Source organism: Carassius gibelio, chromosome B16, assembly GCF_023724105.1.
Source record: "Carassius gibelio isolate Cgi1373 ecotype wild population from Czech Republic chromosome B16, carGib1.2-hapl.c, whole genome shotgun sequence".
In the NCBI taxonomy this organism is placed as follows: Eukaryota; Metazoa; Chordata; class Actinopteri; order Cypriniformes; family Cyprinidae; genus Carassius; species Carassius gibelio.
In genome coordinates this window covers 22,988,863-23,010,655 of record NC_068411.1, presented here as the reverse complement: position 1 = coordinate 23,010,655, position 21,793 = coordinate 22,988,863, and the positions used below count along the sequence as shown (strand labels likewise).

General features: G+C 36.9%; 1 protein-coding gene across 14 annotated transcripts in view; it reads left to right on the top strand.

Annotated features, from left to right (window-relative positions):
* Positions 1-21,793, top strand: part of LOC127974396 (receptor-type tyrosine-protein phosphatase U) — a 205,884-nt gene that overhangs the window by 151,616 nt on the left and 32,475 nt on the right. For 6 of the 14 annotated variants that reach the window (XM_052577616.1, XM_052577615.1, XM_052577618.1 and 3 more), the window contains exons 12-17: positions 174-447; positions 7,064-7,100; positions 14,985-15,123; positions 17,005-17,034; positions 17,247-17,407; positions 20,635-20,822. In XM_052577616.1, the coding sequence (XP_052433576.1) occupies positions 174-447; positions 7,064-7,100; positions 14,985-15,123; positions 17,005-17,034; positions 17,247-17,407; positions 20,635-20,822 (829 nt within the window). The remainder of the gene's footprint in view (positions 1-173; positions 448-7,063; positions 7,101-14,984; positions 15,124-17,004; positions 17,035-17,246; positions 17,408-20,634; positions 20,823-21,793) is intronic. The other 8 variants (XM_052577621.1, XM_052577627.1, XM_052577626.1 and 5 more) reach the window with 2 other exon arrangements.

Genomic DNA, 21,793 nt, shown 5'->3' with positions numbered 1-21,793 from the left:
TCTCAACTCTAACACAGATTTAATTTCTTAAAAGAGACATCTGAAAAAAAAATATGATAATGAACTGCTGTCAATTGAGCTTAACTTGTTTGAACCTGAAATATTTCTTATAAGTTGTTATTATTATTACTATTATATTTACATTAAATACATTACTATGTGTAAATACACAGCACATATCAAGTGATTGTGGAGGAGGAAGCTGGTAGGAAGGTGAAGAGAGAACTGGGTGTTCAGGACTGCTTCCCCATTCCAACATCTCACGGTGAGGCTCAGGCCCGTGGTGCTCCACACTACTATACAGCCGAACTTCCTCCAAGCAGCCTGCCCCAGGCTACACCCTTTACTGTGGGGGACAACCACACCTACAACGGCTACTGGAACAGCCCTCTGGACCCCAGGAAGAACTACCTCATCTACTTCCAGGCCATGAGCAACTTTAGAGGCGTAAGTGTCAGAAACTAGCACTTTTACTCATCATATATGCTCCCAGTATATTCTGAAGGATACTTCAGTTGTTACATGCACACTAGGGGAGGTGTACATTTTGTCATTAGCACAGTATGCACATACCGTATGTATGCGGCCAGTTTTTTCTAACAACACATAATGTACAATATACAAAAAAGTTTCCATGGAAATTTAACTGATTTTTATACACAGATCTGAAACATTATTTATACATGCTCTATAGATTGTTTGCAGCCTGCACAGCAGGACATAAAATGCAAAACCAAGGACCTTGAATAAATAGTGAGAAGCACCTGCAGCTAGTAAATCTGCAATTAGTTGGATGTACAAAAACATTATATCATTGCTCATCCTTACAGGATGTTGTTTTTCTCCTTTTCTCCTAGTGTTCAAACCCATAAGATAGTGTATGTCACAGTCACTACTATGGAATTAATAGAGTATTAGCATACACCAAGCTTTGGGTGTCCAGACCTTATTCAAATGGGAAAAACAGCCCCTGTGCTCCTCATCCATGCCTAGATAAGAGGGTAAACAACAAGGAATACTGTCTCGCTGGCATAAACCATTTCACAGGGATAATTGGGCACAGGTGCAGCTGATCAAAAATAGATCAGCTGGCAGTTTATGTTGTTAGAAATGGCTGGGTCTGGGAGACAGAATGAGCTTGACAGCACAAGCAAGACAGAGCCTGGAAAATAGCCGGGGAAATGGGAATCTCTCGCTGCTCAAAAATTGATCAAGAAAGGTGCCAAATAAGTTTCTAAATAAGAAAAAAGCGTTTGTCAGATGCAAAATATAGACCTGGATTGATAAAGCATCTGATTAAATCAGACTGGTAATTTGCCATTGGTCAAAAATATAGTTTTATTGTGCCTACCAGCAGTCTGTAAAGGCCCATGACCCACTGAGAGATGAGGATGCTAGGTTGTGCAGGTTCACTGTATACAGTGCCTTGCCAAAGTATTATTTTTTTTTCTCGCATTTTGTCATGTTGCATCCTTATGCTAAACTGCTTTAAATTACTTTTTTGCTTAGTTATTATAGGGTATGGTATGGAAGCCCTTCTCCATAACTGAAAAAAAAAAAACGCAATTCTGAATTTTTTTCTCTCCGATTCGTGAAGTATAAAATCGCAATAAAGTCAGAATTGAGATATCTAAAAAAGCAGTTATTAGAAATGAAAGCAGAATTGGAAGAAATAAATAATTCTGACATTTTTATTCATTTATATATTTATAAATTTGTATCATTGATATAAAACCGCAGAATTGTGAGATATGAACTCGCAAGTACGAGTTACAGTATAAAGTCTGATTCTAAGGGGAAAAATAATTCACTCAGATTTGGGTGATTATATCTATTAAACTTGCAATTGCATGTTATAAAGTCAGAATTGTGAGCTTGTATCTCTCAATTCTGACTTCATTTCTCTGAATTGTGACTTTACATCTTATAAACTTGCAATTTTGAATTTTTTTTTTTTTTTAATTCTGGGAATAAAAGTTTGGAAACGGGCTTTCATATTAAGTGTTGACTGATGTGAAAAATTTTAGAATTTAGAATAATGGTTACAACTCGACACAATGTGGAAAAAAATGAATGGGTATAAATACTTCCGCATGGCTCTGTACTCCTGCATGCAGAACAGTGTTGATAAAAATACTTTAAAACTATAGCTTGTCAAGAAAAAAGTAGATAACTAGTAGTACACTGAAACTTTTAAATGTATAAACATCCAATGATATAAACAAAAACAATGATATATATTTTTAAAAGTATGTTTCCACTAAATACAGCTAATAAAAATAGCATATACTGTAGTGTGGAAACATAACGATTAACCGCATTATAGTTACTATAACTATAGACTATAGAAGTGTATGTGAATCTATGAATAATTGTAGTTTGAATCAGAGAAAATATTGTTGAATCTGAAAGATCCGCATCTACATAAACCAGTTCACTGATGCGAATCAGATAAATATCTGCCGTCATGCTTTTAAAAACCATCCTTAAGTTAGTCCCTTCATTCTTTGAGTTAGTCTTCCCCAGCACTGCTGCACCAGTGATGAGTATAGAATTTTTTTTACTTCATGCAAACCAACCTTCATCTTGAGTATGACAGCAAACTTCTGACTTTTGCCTTATGGTTTCATGGTTATTAGTAAGCTGCCGTACTCAATTATGCACTATTAAACCTCTAAGTGTCCAGGCTTGTGGCAATGAAAAGATTTTTTTAATGGTCCATTTAAATTTGACACCAGCTAGCAAACCTCATGCTCAAAAAGATGTGGGTGACATTTCGAAGAAGGTTATCTCATTGGCTCAGCACCTGGAGGAAAGGATGAGCCAGCTTGGCTCATTCCACTCTTCTGAACAGCAATTCAGAGGCAGAAAACTTGGACGGACTTTACCTACGCTTTTACACAGTTGGGTTTTTGGCAGCCTTTGAGTGAAATGCCTCTGTTGACCTATACTACAGACACATACTCCCTCCCTGCCAAACCCCTAAGGGCTTCTCTTGCATTACTGACTGAAATGCACCTGTCAGCCAAGCCATTGTGACTCCACCTTCCCCTCGGTTTCTCTCTACTTGAAACCGTACATCTTGGAAACCGATCGCACAGCTCAGTCTCCTTTGGGCTCTGCTGATTTACTTGACCGACCTTTATCTGAATTTTCATTTTTATTCAGCTCTATTTTATGCTGCAATAACTGCTGTAAAGACTGACAGTCTAAGCTAAAGAGAACGTAGCTCAAGAGACTTAGCTAGCATTTAGCACCCCCCTGTTACCGATTTGAACAGTTCAGTTTTTTTTCTCCTGACTGCATATAAACAATGCTAATATACTTTGCTTTGTCTCTTGGCCAGCTTTATGGCTGTAAGTGGTTTTCAAAGCTTTTGGCAGCAGCACAAGAAAGAAAGTCCTGTGCCGCATCTTTGGCCATTATTCTGACAATTAGCCATTAGAGAGCTGTGAATGCTGTCAGGGCTTCGTGTAATTGCTTTCAGTTATAAATACATATAAAAAATCTTTGATTCTCAGCTGTTTACAAAGAGCTGTTTTTTTTTCCTTTCTCTTCTCTACTCTGTTTACTTTTTTGTCCTCCGCTTCCTTAGCGGTCCTTAGAGGCAAAACAAAAAGATTGTAGCTGTCAGACGCTCTCTTTCACTCATACTGTACATACAGAAAAACTTTGCTGTTTTTTTTTTACTTATGCCACTGAACCCTATAGGACTGACCAGACACTTTCAAACTGACTTCTCTCTCTAATTGGCATCTTTATCAAGATAGAAGGCAAGAACGGATATTTCTTAGTAAAATATGTTAAGCTTAAATTCCCTCCTAAACAAATTAATAAATCAAAAAGAAATGTACATTTCATAACGCACATCTAATTTATTATGTCTATATGTATGTACATATACACTGTGTGTGTGTGTGTGTATATATATGTATGTATATATATATATATATATATATATATATATATATATATATATATATATATATATATATATACACATACACATACAGGTGCATCTCAAAAAATTTGAATTTTATGGGAAAAAAAATATTTTTTGAAAATTAATTCAAAAAAGCAAACTTTCTTATATTCTAGATTGATTGCACACAAGCTGAAATATTTTCTCAAAGATCAATCAAAAACGATTTCCAAAAAAGAAATGTTCAAGATCTCCAAAGCAGGTTTAATTATGCACACAATACGTGGTTGGGGCTCATTTTGCACAAATTACTGCTTCAGTTTGGTGTGGCATGGAGACGATCAAACTGTGGCACTGCAGAGTCATTATTGAAGCCCAGGTTGCTTTGTTAGCGGCCTTCAGCTCCTGTGTATTGTTTGTCAAATGTTATTTATCTTCCTCTTCACAATACCCCATAGATTTTCCGTGAGGTTCAGGTCAGGTGAGTGAGCTGGCCAATCAAGCACAGTAATATCATGGTCATCAAACAATTGGAAGTGGTTTTGGCATTGTGGGCAGGTGCTAAAGCCCTGCTGGAAAAGGAGATCAGCATCTCCATAATGCTTTTTAGGCATCTAGATGTGGTGAAGACAACTTGCTGAAGTTCAAATCGAGCATCAGAATGGGGATTTAAGTGACTTTAAATGTGGAATAGTTGTTGGTGCTAGATGGGCTATTTCAAAAACTGATGATCTACTGGGATTTTCAGGCACAACCATCTCTAGGGTTTACAGAAAATGGTCAGAAAAAGAGAAAATATCCAGTGAGCAGCAGTTCATGCCTTGAAAATGCCTTGTTGATGTCAGAGGTCAAAGGAGAATTGGCAGACTGGTTAGAGATGATAGAAAGGCAACTCAAAGGTGACTCAAATAACCTTTAAAACCAAGGTATACAGAATACAGTCTCTGAACTCACAACACATTGAACCCTGAAGCAGATGGGCTACAGCAGCAGAAGACCACACGGGGGGGAACTCCTGTCAGCTAAGAACAGGATCGGAGGCTACGATTCACACCGGCTCACCAAAATTTAGACAATAGAAGATTGAATTTTTTTTGCCTGGTCTGACGAGTCTCGATTTCTGCTTCGACATTCAGATGGTAGAGTCAGAATTTGGCTTAAAGAACATGAAAGCATGGATCCATCCTGCATCCTGCATTGTCTCAATGGTTCAGGCTGCTGCTGGTGGTGAAATATCCCAAGAGGGATATTTTCATGGCACACTTTGATCCCCTTAGTACCAATTGAGCATCATTTAAACACCTCAGTCTACCTGAGTATTGTTGCTGACCATGCCCATGTCCCCTTATGACTACAGTGTACCCATCTTGATGGCTACTTCCAGCAGGATAATGCACCATGTCGAAAAGCTTTGGGATGTGATGGAACGGGAGATTCGTATTATGGATGTGCTGCCGACAAATCTGCAACAACTGCGTGATGCTATCATGTCAGTATGGACCATAATCTCTGAGGAATGTTTCCAACGGCTTGTTGAATCTATGTCACGAAGAATTAAGGCAGTTCTGAAGGCAAAATGGGGTCCAACCCGGTACTAGCAAGGTGTACCTAATGTATTTTCAAATATTTCTGCATCATTCAATAAATATTCATCTTTCATCAGAATGTATTTTACATAAAACTTTTCATTATCTTTTACTTTTTTGTTGTTTCTACTTTCAGTGGTATTTGTCATGACTTTAAATAAGTATTTTAACATTAAATATTTATGCTGTAATTCCTATTTTTTTCAGCAAAAAGGCACTAAAACTTGTACTTCCATGATGTTTATATTTTGTAAACCACAATATCACTCACAATTAGACTAGATAAAAATTTTTTTTTCAGATTACAGTAGCACAATTGATTTGGTAGGCTTCATTTCCTAGGGAAAATAACATTAATTCTTATTTTCTCTTTTTCTTGCATGCCTCTTTTACTCTGCTCTGAAACAAGTAGGAGCTTTGTAATAAGTTCCTTTCCCATGCCTCCCTGGGCCTGTTATATTTATAGTGCTCATAATTCATTTACTTAGCTTGAGTTTGCTGACAGATCTCTTTTGCAGTGCCTGCCATGACCGTTCCCACAAATTTGATTAAATAGAGCAGGGAAGCTTAAAGCTTTGTGTCTGCGTCTGTCTGATCAAAGCCCACTGGCTGTCTCTCGCCTGTCATTCGGGGTCAGTCTTTTCTCACATGCATGGTGAGCTATGACTTCTTACGGTGTGACATCTAGGACCGGCTCTGTGTTTGGAGAAAACAGGCAGTGTTTGCTCCTTCCCTGCAATATGCTCTCATGGGATAGTGAGTATTGGGAGCCATGGCACACTTGCATCTCATTTTTAAGCATGTGGATGTTTTAAGGGGGCTAAAATATCCATGTGTGTCCCTCTTCCCTCTCTTGGAACATCAACGCAAGTCACTCTCTACCTTTCTTCCTCTTCCTACCGCCCTCGCTTTCCGTTTTGCATGTTTTCTGAGATGATATAGGGTTATGGCGGGCTTTAGGAGCCAAGGCAGTTCGGATTGGATTTTCAATTAAAAAAAAGCAATTCAGCCGCAGTTTAAGCAGAGGGCTCACACTCCTTTTCCGGATGGAGAGATTTGCATAATTGTTCCATAATGCCTGAATTAGCATCTGTAAATCTTAATTTGATAATGCATCTTCTTGTCGAGGTGGCAGGCCGGAATTGGATTATGGGCTCGGATCTCATTAGCGCTATTTGACAAAGGTCGTTTTCATAACACCAGTATGTCATCAACTGCGATTTCGAACAAATTAATTCCTTTTTATAATTCTCTCCTGGCTGGAAGTCATCCCCCCTGCCTCTTTTGTCCTCCGCTGCTATTTTCTGTATATTAAAGGCTTATATCTTATTGCCACACTCGAAAGTACACACACACATACACACAAGTAGGGTAGGTGAGTAAGACACGGTGCTGTTTTTAAATGTATTTTTACTCTTTTACTGGCATTCATGCTGTTGTTGAATCAGCAAATGTCAGTGTGATCCCATTTGACTTCTCATCAGGTGTCTGACTGTCTTATTTCTGCCATTTGACTATTTCCCACAGCATGCATCTCTGTTCTCTTTTCTCACAGGAAACAAGGATAAACTGCGTCCGCATCGCCCGTAAAGGTGAGTTATTCAATGCTGATGCTACAGAACTTGTTCTTTTTTTGAAGTACTATGCAGTTTTGTGCGAAAATGTTTTTTGATGGACAGGGTGAGGTGAATTGACCTATACAGGGTCGAAATCAATGTACTGAGCATACATTTAGACACTAACTGTCTAACCTGTTTCTTACCAGGCATGAAACTCTTCATATAAAAAAAATAAATAAATATTGTAATTATGAGTGGGATTTTTAAATATATATTTTTGTCTTGTGGTCAATGGGTTTACATTTGGATTTCATTCTATGGAAGGGTCAGTGTAAGAGGCCCTTAAAATTATGATATTACCCCTGTAACATAAATGGAATGTAAAGAGTTTGTAAACAAGTTAAAGTATGATAGAGTGGCCACAAACAGCAAAACATAAAAATTGCAGTGGATTGAATGTATGTTGTTATTCTGACTGCACAAGTGTAGGTTTTTTAGCTTATTTGCTATTTACTTATTCACAATGTACATGCCTGAGGGCCACAGCTTTTCCAAGATGTCATCAGCATTCTAGCTCCAGATCCCACAGGAACTAACAGTTTGCTTCAGGCGGATGGTGCGTCAGTCTCGATTTTAGGATCTGAGACATCAAAAGGGGCGATAGACCACATGAATTGGAGAAATTGTAACTCTAAATATGGCATCTGTAGTTCTGCTTTAGAGTTGGTTGCTTTTATTGATACAACTATTGCAGCAGCTGTAGGAAGCTCTGCCTTAGAATCAGAAAAGCTAATCACCTTATTGTTTACACTAGAACAGGTTTCCTCAATTAGTCTTTGCCGAGGGCCAAATTCTGCCAGCAGTACCAAGCCTTGGGCCACTGTCCTATATATATATATATATATATATATAAAACAATTATTATATTTTTATATTATTGTTCCGTTTGTCACTAGATTTTTTTCCCCAGTAGTCCGTTTTATTCAAGCAATTATGAAAATTTTTGCATTTAGATACAGAAGAATTTTGCAAATTGAATATTAAAAACAATCAAACAATCAAATCTCAGGTAATGATTATGTGTTTTATTCAATGTTAAAATGGTCTAATATGACTTTGTTTTGTATGATCTTTATAGCCTTAGTGAAAGCAACAATATATATTTTACCTCAGATCTTGAAAAAAATTAAAGCAAACTTGTACGATAAAGATTATAAACTCACTGCAAACCAAAAAATTATTTCATAACAAAGATGGTATCAGTCAGTCATTCACTTAAAACTGTTCAGTCCATTCACATTTTAATCATCTATTTTCCATGTCCTCTTTTCTTTTCTTCACACTCGCCATCTTTTTGCTGTCACATCGTATTACTGGCTGTGAAGCATTACAAATCAATTGATCTTTGTGTCAGTAAATCGTAAATAGAATGAGCCAGCAGTTTTCTGTCTGGCATTTGTCGTGCTGGGCTGTGCCACATACAGTGTAGAGAGCATCGATGATTATAATGGGTTTTATTGTTTTTTGTTTTGTTTTTTTTCGGCACGCCGTGCCGCTCATGTCCGATGAAGATACAATGTAAGTTAATGTCGCTTTCTGATGCTGCGTTTGAATTTTCTTGCCACATTATTTGAAATTAGCACGGGCCAAACATTTTTCTCTCACAGGTCAGATTCTAGTGCAGGGCTCCTCAAGCTACCATGCTTCAAAACATATCTAACCAGCATTTGCTGGTTTTTACAATAGGGTGTTCTTACAGAAAGTCTTCAAACTCTTACTATAAACCACTGTGTGAACAGGACATCTTGAGACTTTTCAGTAAATTCAACAATCCCAAACACTGTCAGTTTCAACGTTCAAGTAGTGACCGAGGGAATCTGCCTGTCCAGGTTTTGATATCAAAGTGGTTCCCCTCTTCAAGGTCAGTAGTCCAGCTCTGTGATCATTGCTCAAACCTCTCAGAGCAATACCACTGAGAAACACTTCATAATGGTTCACTAGATAATCCTACACATACACTTCTTTCCCCTAAGAGCTAAGATTCCCAACACAAGTTGCAAGCTTCCATGGAATCCCTAAAGAGCAAAGCAGCTTTGGGATGTGTATTGGTTTACAGTGAAATTTTGTGTTTAAACACACAGATTTTCCCTTATATGGCCCCTACCCCCTCCCCTTTCTCTTCTGGAGACAGGGGTACTAACGGAGAACAGGTCACTCTTTCATCATGTTTGTTTTGGTTGCTTGGGGTAGGGGAGTTGACTATATCAAAGCAGATTTGTCTGGGGAGGGCAGTCTCAGAGCAGACATGTCGCAGCACGCAGACAGAGAGAGAAAGATCAGTTTTCGGCTCCCTGTCCGGTCAGGAGAAAGACCTTCACATCAAACACCACTGATGGAGTCACCTGTGCTTGTCAATACATGCTACCACCTGTCAGGCTCCTCAGAGAAAGATGAAAAGGTTCATGAGGCATAGATTTCTGCCAAGGCTACAAGAAAGAACCACTCTCCTTTCTATCGACGCCATCAGGGATCAGTATGGACAGGACGGTATTGTAGTCTTTGCCGCTTGTGAGCACAGCCTCCCAGTTAAATCGACCTGGCTCTTTTTTTGAGACTAAGTAACGAGGGTGATGACTAGCCTTCCAAGCATGAAGCCAAGAGACGCAGTGGACATTTTAGGGCAGTTTTGTCATCCCATCTGCTCAGTGGGCACAGACAGACACACATTTGTGATGTGGGCTCACACGCCAACATATTGATGAACAGAATGGAGCTCTCTCGACTTCCTCAACAGGAAAGAACGATTAAACAAATTGTGCTAACAAACAGAAGGACAGGAAACTGTTTCACTATGTTTACTTCTTGTATTAGGGTCTCTAATAAAGGATTTATAAGATAAGAAGGAATCCAGCTTGTCAAGAAAATCCATAATTGAGGTTGTTGCTTTTGATTGGCCACAAAATTGTCCTATGAATCAAGAATCCAGGTTCAGAAGAAAATTGACACACTGATATTCTGAAATGCAACCGAATTACATAGTCTTACAAAACTAAGTTGCCAAGATTCCCATTTCAGTTCACAGGTGACAGTTTAATTAACAGTCCCTTGGCAATCTTCACAGAACAATAGACTTTCGTTATACTGTAACTCCAATTGCTAATTTCCACTTTTGGTGGACACAGCAGGTGCTCACATTAATCTTGAAACAAATTTCATGCTCGTGGTGGGCTTAATTGATATTCTGAAAGGAAACTCAGCACGACGATAAAAAATCTGGTCAGGTTTGCATCAAACTTTAATGGATGTTTTCCCATCTATATTTCATGCGATGAATACATTAAATACCTCATTAAGAACTTGTGATGTAGCTGTTATTGTGGGGATTATGCATGAACTTGCATATCTTATGTTTAGAATATTGAACTTGCATGTTATTTTAGAGCTATTATGTTGGCACAATAGCCTGCATCAGTCTTTGTTTTGTTTAACGGTGAGTATGCTTAAAACAAGATCATTTCACAAGAGAACATGTGTTTTGTTTATTATAATGTTCAGTTGGCAGGTCTTTTAAAAATAACATCTTGAAAAGGCTTATTTTCTACAAAATAAAAAGAAGAAAAGAAAGAAAATATAACAAAAAGTGCACTCTGAAATATTTAGCTTGACACAATAAATTAAATAACAGTAATATATATATATATATATATATATATATATATATATATATATATATATATATATATATATATATATATATATATATATATATATATATATATATATATATTCACAAATTATATGATAAGTAATATACTAATAATTTACAAATCTGTGGTAAAGTTATCTTTAAAAAATAGCAAAAAAAACTGATCCTTAGTAAATTGTTAAGTAACTAGTTAATATATTATTAATCACTTATTATTCATTGAAATAATGTATTATTAGCTGTCAAGTGAATAAACGTGTAAATGACTTACAGTCAGGGGATTTCAGTGGGTTGTGTTAAACCCTTTCTCTCATCAGCACAGACTCTGTGTTTGGAGTGTGTGGGATCTAGCTATAATGTGAACCGGTTTTACCCTCCATTGAAGTTTTACTCAATGCGTGTCAGAGAAGACATCTGTCTACACCCTCACCAGTGAGCCTTTACATTGCAGTAGACACTACAAAGTATTTCAACAATATTTACATGTTGTGTAAATGCATGAATATATCATTTACAAAGCTTTCGGCATCCCCTAATCTAAAGTGTAAACTACTCATCACTTGTAAATGTGTAAAATATAATTTGTAGATTTTTCTTGCATGTTAAAAATGATCTGTAGGTGTATACAAGGCATTTACAACACTTTCTGTATCCCCTAAACTAAAGTGTAAACTACTCATCAGTTGTAAATGTTTTACAAACCTTCCGTTTACAGGTTGTAAATTATGACAGATTTGTGAATCATTAGCATATTAATCAATATTCATTTGTGAACTTATAGTCATGTTTTGTAAATGATTAGTTCATCATCATATAATCACTTGTAAATGATTTTTAACTTAATCTACAAAACATAGATAAATAATATTAACATTTCACTTATTGATCATGTATGAACACATAGTAATGTTTTGTAAAAAATTAGTTAATATTTAACTAATTACTTATACATGACTTGTAAATGAATTAACAAATCATCCACAGATTGTTAGCATATTATTGTAAGCACTTGTTTATTCAAATTATCAGTTCATCATTAACTAATCACTTACAACTGAACATTATTATAAAGTATTTATTTTTGGAAATGAGGTTTGTTTTTTAGAGCATTTAATTGTGGGCGTAGTAAATCTAGATCAGATCCCTTCACTGTTGACATCTAAAGAATTATGTATATTTAATATTGTTATCGGCTCTTTGCAGACACAGACTGTATTGGTGCCTTAGATGCAAATCTGTGCCTGTGAAGATGTGCACCAAAAGCGCTATACTATATAAAAGGAGATGGTTTCTTCTAAGATAATTCATGGCTGGGCTCTTTTTAAAAGATTCCTCTGAGTCTGACTTCTCAAGTCTAGTGTAATGTGGGACCTCTGTGGGGTGTTTGTGAAAGTACTGTATAGTCTTTGTTGTATTCAGATATCTAAAGTCTGTCACATAGAAAGTTGCTTTGGATTGGAAGGGAAGTGAAGTGAAGTAAAGGAATGGTCTAAATAACGCTACTTTAAATAAACTATTCCCCTCCAACCAAAAATATCAGATTATTTACTCACTCTCATATAGTTACAAACCTGTGTGACTTTCTTCTTTTCCATACAGTTACACTGAGTACTGGGGCTTTTAAGATTAAAAGGCTTTTTAGTTATCACAGAAGTAGTCCATTATTAGTTGTAGACTAATCCTTATGCAATATTCCATGTCTTTGGAAGTTATACAACAGCACTGTTAGAGACACAGACTGGAATGTAAGTTATTCACTGAAAATGTTAAATGAATCATTCTTTTGAGTTTTTCAGTGAACGATTCTTTCTTAAATTGGAATGATCCAACTCTAAATAGCATGCTTTTGAGGAAGATGTGGACTACTTTTAAGATACTTTAATGGTGCTTTTGCATAGTTTTTGAATCTTCAACATATCTGTTCTTTGTAATTCCATGAAAAACAACAAGAAGCACGATTTTTAGAATTCCTTCTTTTGTTTTCCTCTGAAGTAATCATGCAGGTTTGGAAACAACATGAGAGCGAGGTCATAATGCCATAATGTTCATTTTTCTATTATTATATGCGTACAATCCAACGCCATACTAGAATTCCAGTCAATGGAAAGAATGCAGAAAAAAACAAAACAAAGCTCTTCAGTTTTCAGAGGCATTTCTTCGCTATTCTGAGTGGGCCATCGTCACAAAGACAGGGAAGTTTTGAAACTGCCTTTGGCTGTTGAGGGAGCAGAGCGCGCCATGGCAAATTCTTTTTCTTGCTGCCCCACATCCCTGCACATGCTTATGACTTATTTTTAGCCTTGGTCTTGCATGGAACTCTAAAGCAGACCTTTTTCCTCAGGCCCAAGCTCACTTTCTTTTTCATAAGGCCCTGTAACTTTCAAGCCACTGAAACCTTAAGGAAGTTCTAACACTAGGCATAGTAAGATGATCTCTAGTCCCCCATCAACACAGATGTAGGATTCCCACTCCCACTGTGGATTTGATTAGGCAGGCATGGCTTCATTGGCAAGTAACCAGTTATTAACTTAAATAGCCATTTGCAGGTTTCTCTGAGCCATGTCACTGGTTGTTTGCATGAGAATATCAGAATTTTTTTCTAAACTGTTGTGGCAACACACCAGCTTGCCATTGCCAAATCAATGAATAGTGTAACAGCTGAATGTCTGCCTCAATGAAAATGTCTGCTTGATTATACGTGTCATGGGCCAGTTGTTTATGAATTATACTTTGCATCTTAATGTGTGTCCTGAAATCCCTCCTACAGTTTTAATGTATGTTTGTGTGGAACATTATATTTAAGATTTATTTACATAGTGTTGGTTCTATATTGTGGTATGTAATATTTAAATATATAACAATTTATGTATTTGACATGTAAAGACAGCATATTCAAATTTTTATATAGTCATTTTTATCGTATGTATCATTTGAATATTTGATCTTTAATTATTTTAGCTGGATTAGGATTTGCTGCACAAGCCCTCTGTGTTTTTGTGAAAATAGCAAAACATACAGATTCCCATAGATGTTCACACATACTCGTCAGCTCAAACAAACCCCCTCAAAAACATGCAAAACATCCTCCGTACAAGCATGAGTGTGTGAAAGAGTATAAATAGCCCAGCTGCTGCGTGTCTAGGTCAGGGCAGTTTGCCTCAGGCTCCGCTGCATATGCACACTTTCTGTTTACTCTCTCTCTCTCTTAGATCACACAGTCTCATTTTGTGGTGTGACAGAGAGTCATGCTATCCCCAGGAGCCTCAGATTGTGAAATGACCCCTGCCCACACTCTGTCAGTGGAGACAGGTGCCGGGGATAAATAGCTGACCGGGTGCAGTTGGCACTTGTGCCGCAGAGGAGGCGTGCAATCTGCGTGGTACAGTAGAGAAACGGCTCATGATGAGTGATTGCCAGATCTTTCATTTCTTTCACCCTGGCTCATGACTATGTTTTGAGTTTTGACTCAGGACTATGTTGTAGATGCTTTTCTCACTTGCTTTCTTAGATTGTCAAATTTGTCTTGTGCCTCTCTCGGTGGATGACCAAAGACCTCTTTCTGCTTTTCAATTTGAATGTCTGTTAACTTCTTCTAAACTTGCTGAGAAATCCAGCTTGTGTCAGATTTACTTGGATGCTAGCCGGTCATTAGCTGGTACAAGCTGGTTTAAGAGCTTGATCGGGCTGAACTCATGTCACCACACCAAATATGTTCACCCTGTTTCTATCTTGTTTAACCTGGTTAGAATTAGAAGAACATTTTATTATATTATTTCCACACCAACACACAATGACGTTCTGTTTATCATTAGTGTGCACTGCAGTTAAGTTGTCCGTTGCTTTAAACGCTCAAGCTTAAGCAGGAGAATTCTGATTGGCTGTCAATGTTTTATCGTTCATCAGCTAGAAAAAAATAATAATTCCAAAAATATTGTTCCTCTTTGTTGCTATCGTTATAGTTGTGGTGTGGACTTCCCTATTTTCATAGAATTCAAACGATTATTAAAACTTGTGTTGAGATCATAATTAACATGTTTGTTCATCTGGTATAAACTCTTCTTCTCCGTCAGGTTTCATTTGAATCTTTTCCCTCTCCTCAGTACTTTGGATTTGTGTGTTTGTGTTTTGTTTGCCGGTAAATATGTTCATTCAGGCTCTATGTAATTGCTGGTGTTCTCAAGTGTTGTTATGTATGTTTGTGTGTTCTTCAGCCGCCTGTAAAGACCATCAGCGTGCTCTTGAGGTCACACAGCGCTCAGAGGAGATGGGGCTCATCCTAGGAGTGTGCGCTGGTGGGCTGGTGGTCCTGATACTGCTACTTGGGGCCATTATCATAATCATTAAAAAAGGGTGAGTTTCTCTTGTCTGGACGAAAACACGAGAGTCAGAGCATGTGTTGCTTTAAAGCATAAATGTGAAGCGTATATAGACATTTAAGTTACACTGATACATTTTTTCGTCATTATATTAGATTACATAAAAAGGTTAAAAAATATATATATTTGAATCTATGATGTTTTATTATTCGTGCATATTAACGTGTGACTTAAGTGTCCAAATCTTTTTCGAGCCACTGTATGTGCTGCAAAACAAAGAACTGCTTCAAATTTACACTGACACTTATAAGTCTGTGGGCCATTTTCAAATATTTTTTATGAAAGTGCTTTTTAAATTAGACTTAATCTGTTCCTGAGAGACCAGGCTACTGTGCGTTCAGCTATGACTAACTTAAACCTACCCATTGTGGTTTATGACTTCGATTATTCGGCTCAGTCAATGGGCACCCAGGTGTTCTCTGCTGCATTCTCCGAGAGATTGCCAGCGGTTTTCATCTTCTGAGATTATCTGAGTGTGAAATATTTAATTAAAGAGAAATGCAATTCAATTACTCACTTAATTAGGCCCTGCCCGCTGCCGCCCTGAACCAGAAATGAGCCAATAATTGGGATGGAAAAAGTGTGCTTTCAGAGATAATTAGCCCACGGTTCTCAAAAGGTCATCAGATCCAGTGGCGAATGAGAGACACAAGCCTCTCGTTCCGCAAGCGGCACCAATCATTGAAGATGAATCTACGCAGTGGTCATCTCATAGATTCATCTTCAACAACAGATGAAGACCATTCACCATCTGTTTTCATATGAATTTCTCACATGCATGAATAGTTATTGCCTAATGTTTTAGACTTTCATCTCCTTGTCTGATTATTTCTGGTTTTAGGGATGCACAGATATTCAAATTATGGCCAATAAAATTAACTGATTTTTATGTCAAGGCCTTTTTATTCATTTAATGAAAGTACATTTAATAAAGTTCTACTTTACTATTTTGACTTAAAATTGTGTTCTAAAATAATTCTAATCTCCACCCAAAAATAATTAAAACCCCTATATATCATGCATCCCTTGACCTGGTGAACTTTATGGATTAACCTGGTTGGACCTGATAAACCAAACCAGGTTAAGCTACCAAAAGCAAACCAGCTTGACCACCTTTGGTTTATTGCTTTATCTCTATCTCAGATATTATGGCAAATTTGTTTGCATTTTAGTAGTCTTTTCCATAATCAGTTATCAGCATATACCTCTTCAGCCTCTCGCTTTCATTTTCCTACTTCTGGGAAAAAGAAAAAAAAAAGTTTATATAAGCTAAACTTCTGAGTGCAGCAAACCCTCAGCACAGTCATTTAGCCAGAGATAAAGTATCACAGGAACGTGCCTACTTCAGCTAGCGATGGGAGTTCTTCCCGCTGAAATGAAAAGAAATTTACCGGGCCTTTGTGTAAAACAGGAAATCTAAGCCATTTAATCCAAATGCACCCCAAAATGGAGTTGAAGAACATTTGTAATATGAATGCAGATGGAAGTGTTCTCCAAGCGTTTCATTGGACAATTTAGCGGATATTGGGTTAGATTGCGCCGCCGAATTGCTTTAAAGGCACGACTGCAGAGAGCGAATGTGAAAGTCTCTCTCAGCAAGCCACTTTGTTTAACTCGTTAAAAGCAACAAGATGACGTATGTGATTAGGCCGCCATTTCCCGCTCTGGCTGAGGCTTTGTGCATATCTGCATGTGTCCCATTACTTGCGTGGCAAATGCAAGCTGCTGACGGCTTGCCATTTTTCACTCTAATCAGAGCTCTACCAGTGCTTGCATCTCATGTCCCTTCTTCTTCTTCTTCTTCTCTTTTTCCCCTTTTCTTCTCTTCTTTTATTTTTTTTCTCTCTCTTTCCAGAAGGGATTACTACTCATACTCTTATTATCCGTAAGTGGCTTCTTCTCCATTGCGCATCATCATTTCTCATGGCTTTTTTTTTTGTGCGCTTTTTAGAGAGGGGGCAGCAGTGGAGTGATGATCTTCTTTTTCTCTCTCACCAACTCCCCTAACTCGCCTCATCTCTCTCTCTCGTTTCTTTCACGTTCCATTTCTCTACCTCCCCTTCTTCTCTCCTTGCCCTCTTCTCTCTGTCTCCTCAGTAGGAAGCCGGTGAACATGAATAAGACCCCCATGACGTACAGGCAAGAGAAGAGTAATATGATAGGCTCCATGGAGCGCAGTTTCACTGATCAGAGCACTCTGCAGGAGGACGAGAGGATGGCCTTGTCATTTATGGACACCCATACGTGCAGCACTCGCAGTAAGATGTGACACAATACAACACCAGCACACACACTTTGACTTGAACTTGAGTTTAATTGCAGACTTAAAACCTGAATATGTGTGGATTTAATTCTGGGTTCTTCGTTGAACAGACACTCTATGTAATCTGGTGTATTAGTGACGCAAAGCATGAAAAAAACAAATAACCATGTAGTATGCACTTGTCTTGCTTTGTTTCAACTCATTTATTCCAGTTAAATGAACTTGCACATTGAAACAATGACTACAGAGCTAATACTCCTGACAAATAATAAGGAGTGACAACTTGCACATCAACAACAGCATGAAAGCAGTAAACAGTAATCCATATAACTAATCCATGATTCATAACGCATTGCATGATGGGCACTTGTTGTTCCAAATATGTCTTACTTTTTTTCCGTGAGACATAAAAGGAGAATTTTTAAAGAGTATCACTTTAAAGAAAAGTGAATGAGGACTGTTGCCGTCAAGCTCCAAAATGACACCTGGAACCGTGGAAGTATGATAAAAGTCTTCTGAAGCCACGTGATAGCTTTGTGTGAGAAACAGGCAGATATTTAGTCATTGTTCACTGAAAATCTTGACTGTGTGAGTTCATCGGAGGGGTAATTATATCCAGTTTAGGAAATAATCTGTCTTTTGAATTAGATTTTTTCAGTGAAACGGTTGATCCCGTTTACAAAACTGATCTAAATGATCCTGTTCTCGGATTTAATTTAATGAATCAATGTTCCAGTCAGTGGTTAACAGCTCATCAGTGAATAACAGTGAATAATAACTTCAAATTCAATCTGTTCCTTAAAAAAAAACAACAAAAAAAATTCGAAAAAATCAAGTAATTTCTTTCATGTTTTTCCATTTATTTTAAAATCTAAAATTAGTGATGCTCAATATTAGATTTTTGCTGAAATCCTATATGCCAATATTTTCAAATAATTTGGCTGATAGACGATACCGAGTTACACACACACATACACACACACACACACACACACATATATATATATTCTATATATATATATATATATATATATATATATATATATATATATATATATATATATATATATATATTTCCCTGTTTTGAAACACCAAGCCTCTCCTGTGCGGAGATTATAAACTAATATTTTTTTAATTTTGGTTAATTTTGAGAAAAAAAACGTATTTGTTATGTGTAATAAACTTTATAAAAAATATATTTTTAATGAGAGTACATTGAAAATAACAAATAATCCATCTTTGCTGTGTGTTTGTTTGTTTGTTAGTTTTTTTTCTAGTACAGATGCAGTTGAAACCATAAAATTTTATTTGTGTATTCAACATTAATAGATGGTCTAAAGCAAAAGAGCTGTAAAAGTAAAAAAAAAATCTTTTAGAACTCCTTGTATTTTTGTTTTCATAATCCATTTGAAAAATATATTACTTATTACTGAATAACTCAGTATATACAGTATTAAAGCTGCAGTTCGTAACTTTTGACGCTCTAATGGTTAACAAACAGAACTGCTTGCGTCTTGCGGAAGAACATCGTAGCCGGAACTACTTCTCTCTGTTTATGTCTATGAAGAATCACAAAGGTACTGGGTTACTCCGCCGCGGTTACTCCCCCGAAGCAATCGAAAATAGTTAGAATATAAACACTTATTATAGATGCACCCTAGTGATTCAGGACAAGCTAAAAACACGGTTTGGAAAATGGATTCATGGTGTACTCACTTATTATATACATTTTTCTACATTTTGAAAACAAACAAAGTTACGGACCGCAGCTCTGGTTGATTTCTTACCGGGACATCGGATATAGTTCTGTACATGCATTCAAAAATGTAATGTGGCGATGCAAAAAAGTTAATCTAATCATCATTTGTGCAAGAGTTTACTTCAAAAATGACCACACTGCTGACATGATCTTATAACTATCACGCCATGAGCATACGTGAGATATACATCTTATCGGTAAGACATATCGACATATTTTTTTTCCAAATCAGCCAGTGCTCACATTTTAAGCCTTTATCGGCTGATTCGGATAACGTTCCGATAATATCATGCATCCCTACCTTATTGCATTGATATTTCACTGAACTTGACTTAATCTAGCACTTAATTTGTGATTAAGCGGATGAAAGAAGCTAGTTGAAAACTTTTAGAAGTAAAGGCAGAAAATAGAGCGACACAAGCATAATGATGAAATCTGTACAATAATTCTTTCTATTATTTCCTCACACTTACAGGTGCTAAAAACAAGAGTATCAGGCGATAACGTCAAAGATTGCAAATGAATGTATAAAGACTTTCAGTCACGCACACAGTTGAAGTGAAGCCCAGGGACTTACTGGGTCACCTCCCATTAATTTGTCCTCATTTGTAGTCACTGTGAAAGCTTCATCAAAGCCACAGTCCTTCTGTAATCACTCAGCATTCACAGCTCTTAAATATAAGATGTAGAGCTGTTGCTGTAGTAAATTCTCATATGATTCCAAATCTGACACTCATTCTCCCCTGACATAAGACTACGTATCAATCCTAATATAAACATAAATCCAATAAAGAGTAGTAAGAACGAAAAGTGAACTTGCATTTACAATCACACATTCGGCAAACACAACCAGTTTATGAGATGCAAATGGACTCAGATCTGCACCAGAAGCTCATCCTTAAGGCATCATGGTCGAGATTTTCACTATGGCAGAAATTAGAGCAAGCAAAAAAAATAAATAAATAAATATCCAATTCAGAGGTATCTAACTCTGCAGGCACTGAATAGTTGATGTCTCAAAGAGAGAGATCTCTTGATCAAAATGAAGTTTTAATGGCACGTCTCAGAGCTGTCTTGCCACATTTTAAGTGTCTGCTGTGTGGAATATACTGTCTGGGTTTCTTATTTCCTATTTCCGTTGAGAAATGAGTAGCAGACTGCTAATTTATTTGAATACACAGCCCTAGTCATGAATTCATAATTGCTCCCTGATCATATTTATGAATGCCAATTATAAACACAGAAGATGAAGCGTCATAAGGGGATGATAATTCTCAGATTAACCCTCTTATACTTGTTTGGAGTTTTTGTTTTTATAAAATGTTTATGGTTTTTTTGTTTTTTATCTTTTATGATAGTTGAGCTGCTTCAGGTATAGCTGTTTCCTATGCTGTGTTTATTTGATATCCTTATATGAAAGATGTCATGTAAACTTTGTTCTGTGCTTGTTTATTTTTACTAAGGTGATCCACGGAGCTCTATGAATGAGTCCAGCAGTCTTCTGGGCGGATCGCCTCGACGTCAGTGTGGCCGCAAAGGATCGCCCTATCACACGGGTCAGCTTCACCCGGCAGTGCGTGTGGCTGACCTCCTACAACACATCAACCAGATGAAAACTGCAGAAGGTTATGGCTTTAAACAGGAATATGAGGTGGGGGTTTTTTGGTTTGTTTATTTTATTTGTATTTTTTTTTTTTTTTTCATGTTGTGTGACTTACCCTTTTATTTGTTATCTTAAAACGGTGTGAAAGTTTAAGAACAACTTAGGATGTACAGTAATGACTCTTTGCTACTTATTGCTTAACTTTGTCAAATGCAGCCAATTATTCTTCCTAAGTAGCACTCATAGTAGTAACCTAGGATCTTGAAACACTTTGCATCCTGGCTGATGTAAACTTGTTCGCTGGCTACCAGAAATTGCACAAAGTCAGTTAATCGGAACTGGTGGTTTCGTCCAGCTATTGATTATTTTTATTTTTTAGTTTGAATTATGAATTCCAAGGTTCGTGAAAGGTCTGTCAGTGTGCCAATGTTGAGACTAGTCTTCAAATAACCTTGTTTAGCTGTAGTTTGACTGTATTTTTCATACAAGCAAGCAGAAAATCCAGTTATTGAGATAATAACAATAATAATAGTAGTGTTTCATTTATACTATATAGCATATTTGCATATACAGTCACTGAATTGCAACACTCTTATATTGAAATAACTGCTCCCTGTAGATGCACCTGTTGCTCAAATAGAAAAAAAAAATGCTTTGGCATAGCTGTTTTGAGTTTTATTTCAGAGGAAACCATATCTTTTGGGTTATTTTGGCTTTTATAGTATATATATATATATATATATATATATATATATATATATATATATATATATGTATATGTATATATATATATATATATAAAACGCATTCAAGCAAGAGAGAGAGTCATAATAAAATAAATCTTTCACAGCTGCCCACACAGATTTTCTGATTTATTTACAGAAGTCAGAATATTCTTGGGCTTTAGTGCTGCTTACAATGCGGTTTATCTGGGAGCTGCCGTTGCGTTCGTGGAGGGACCTGTCAGTGCGAACAGATGTCTAGCTGGGAGATCTCCAGCCTCCAGAACTCACCGTCTG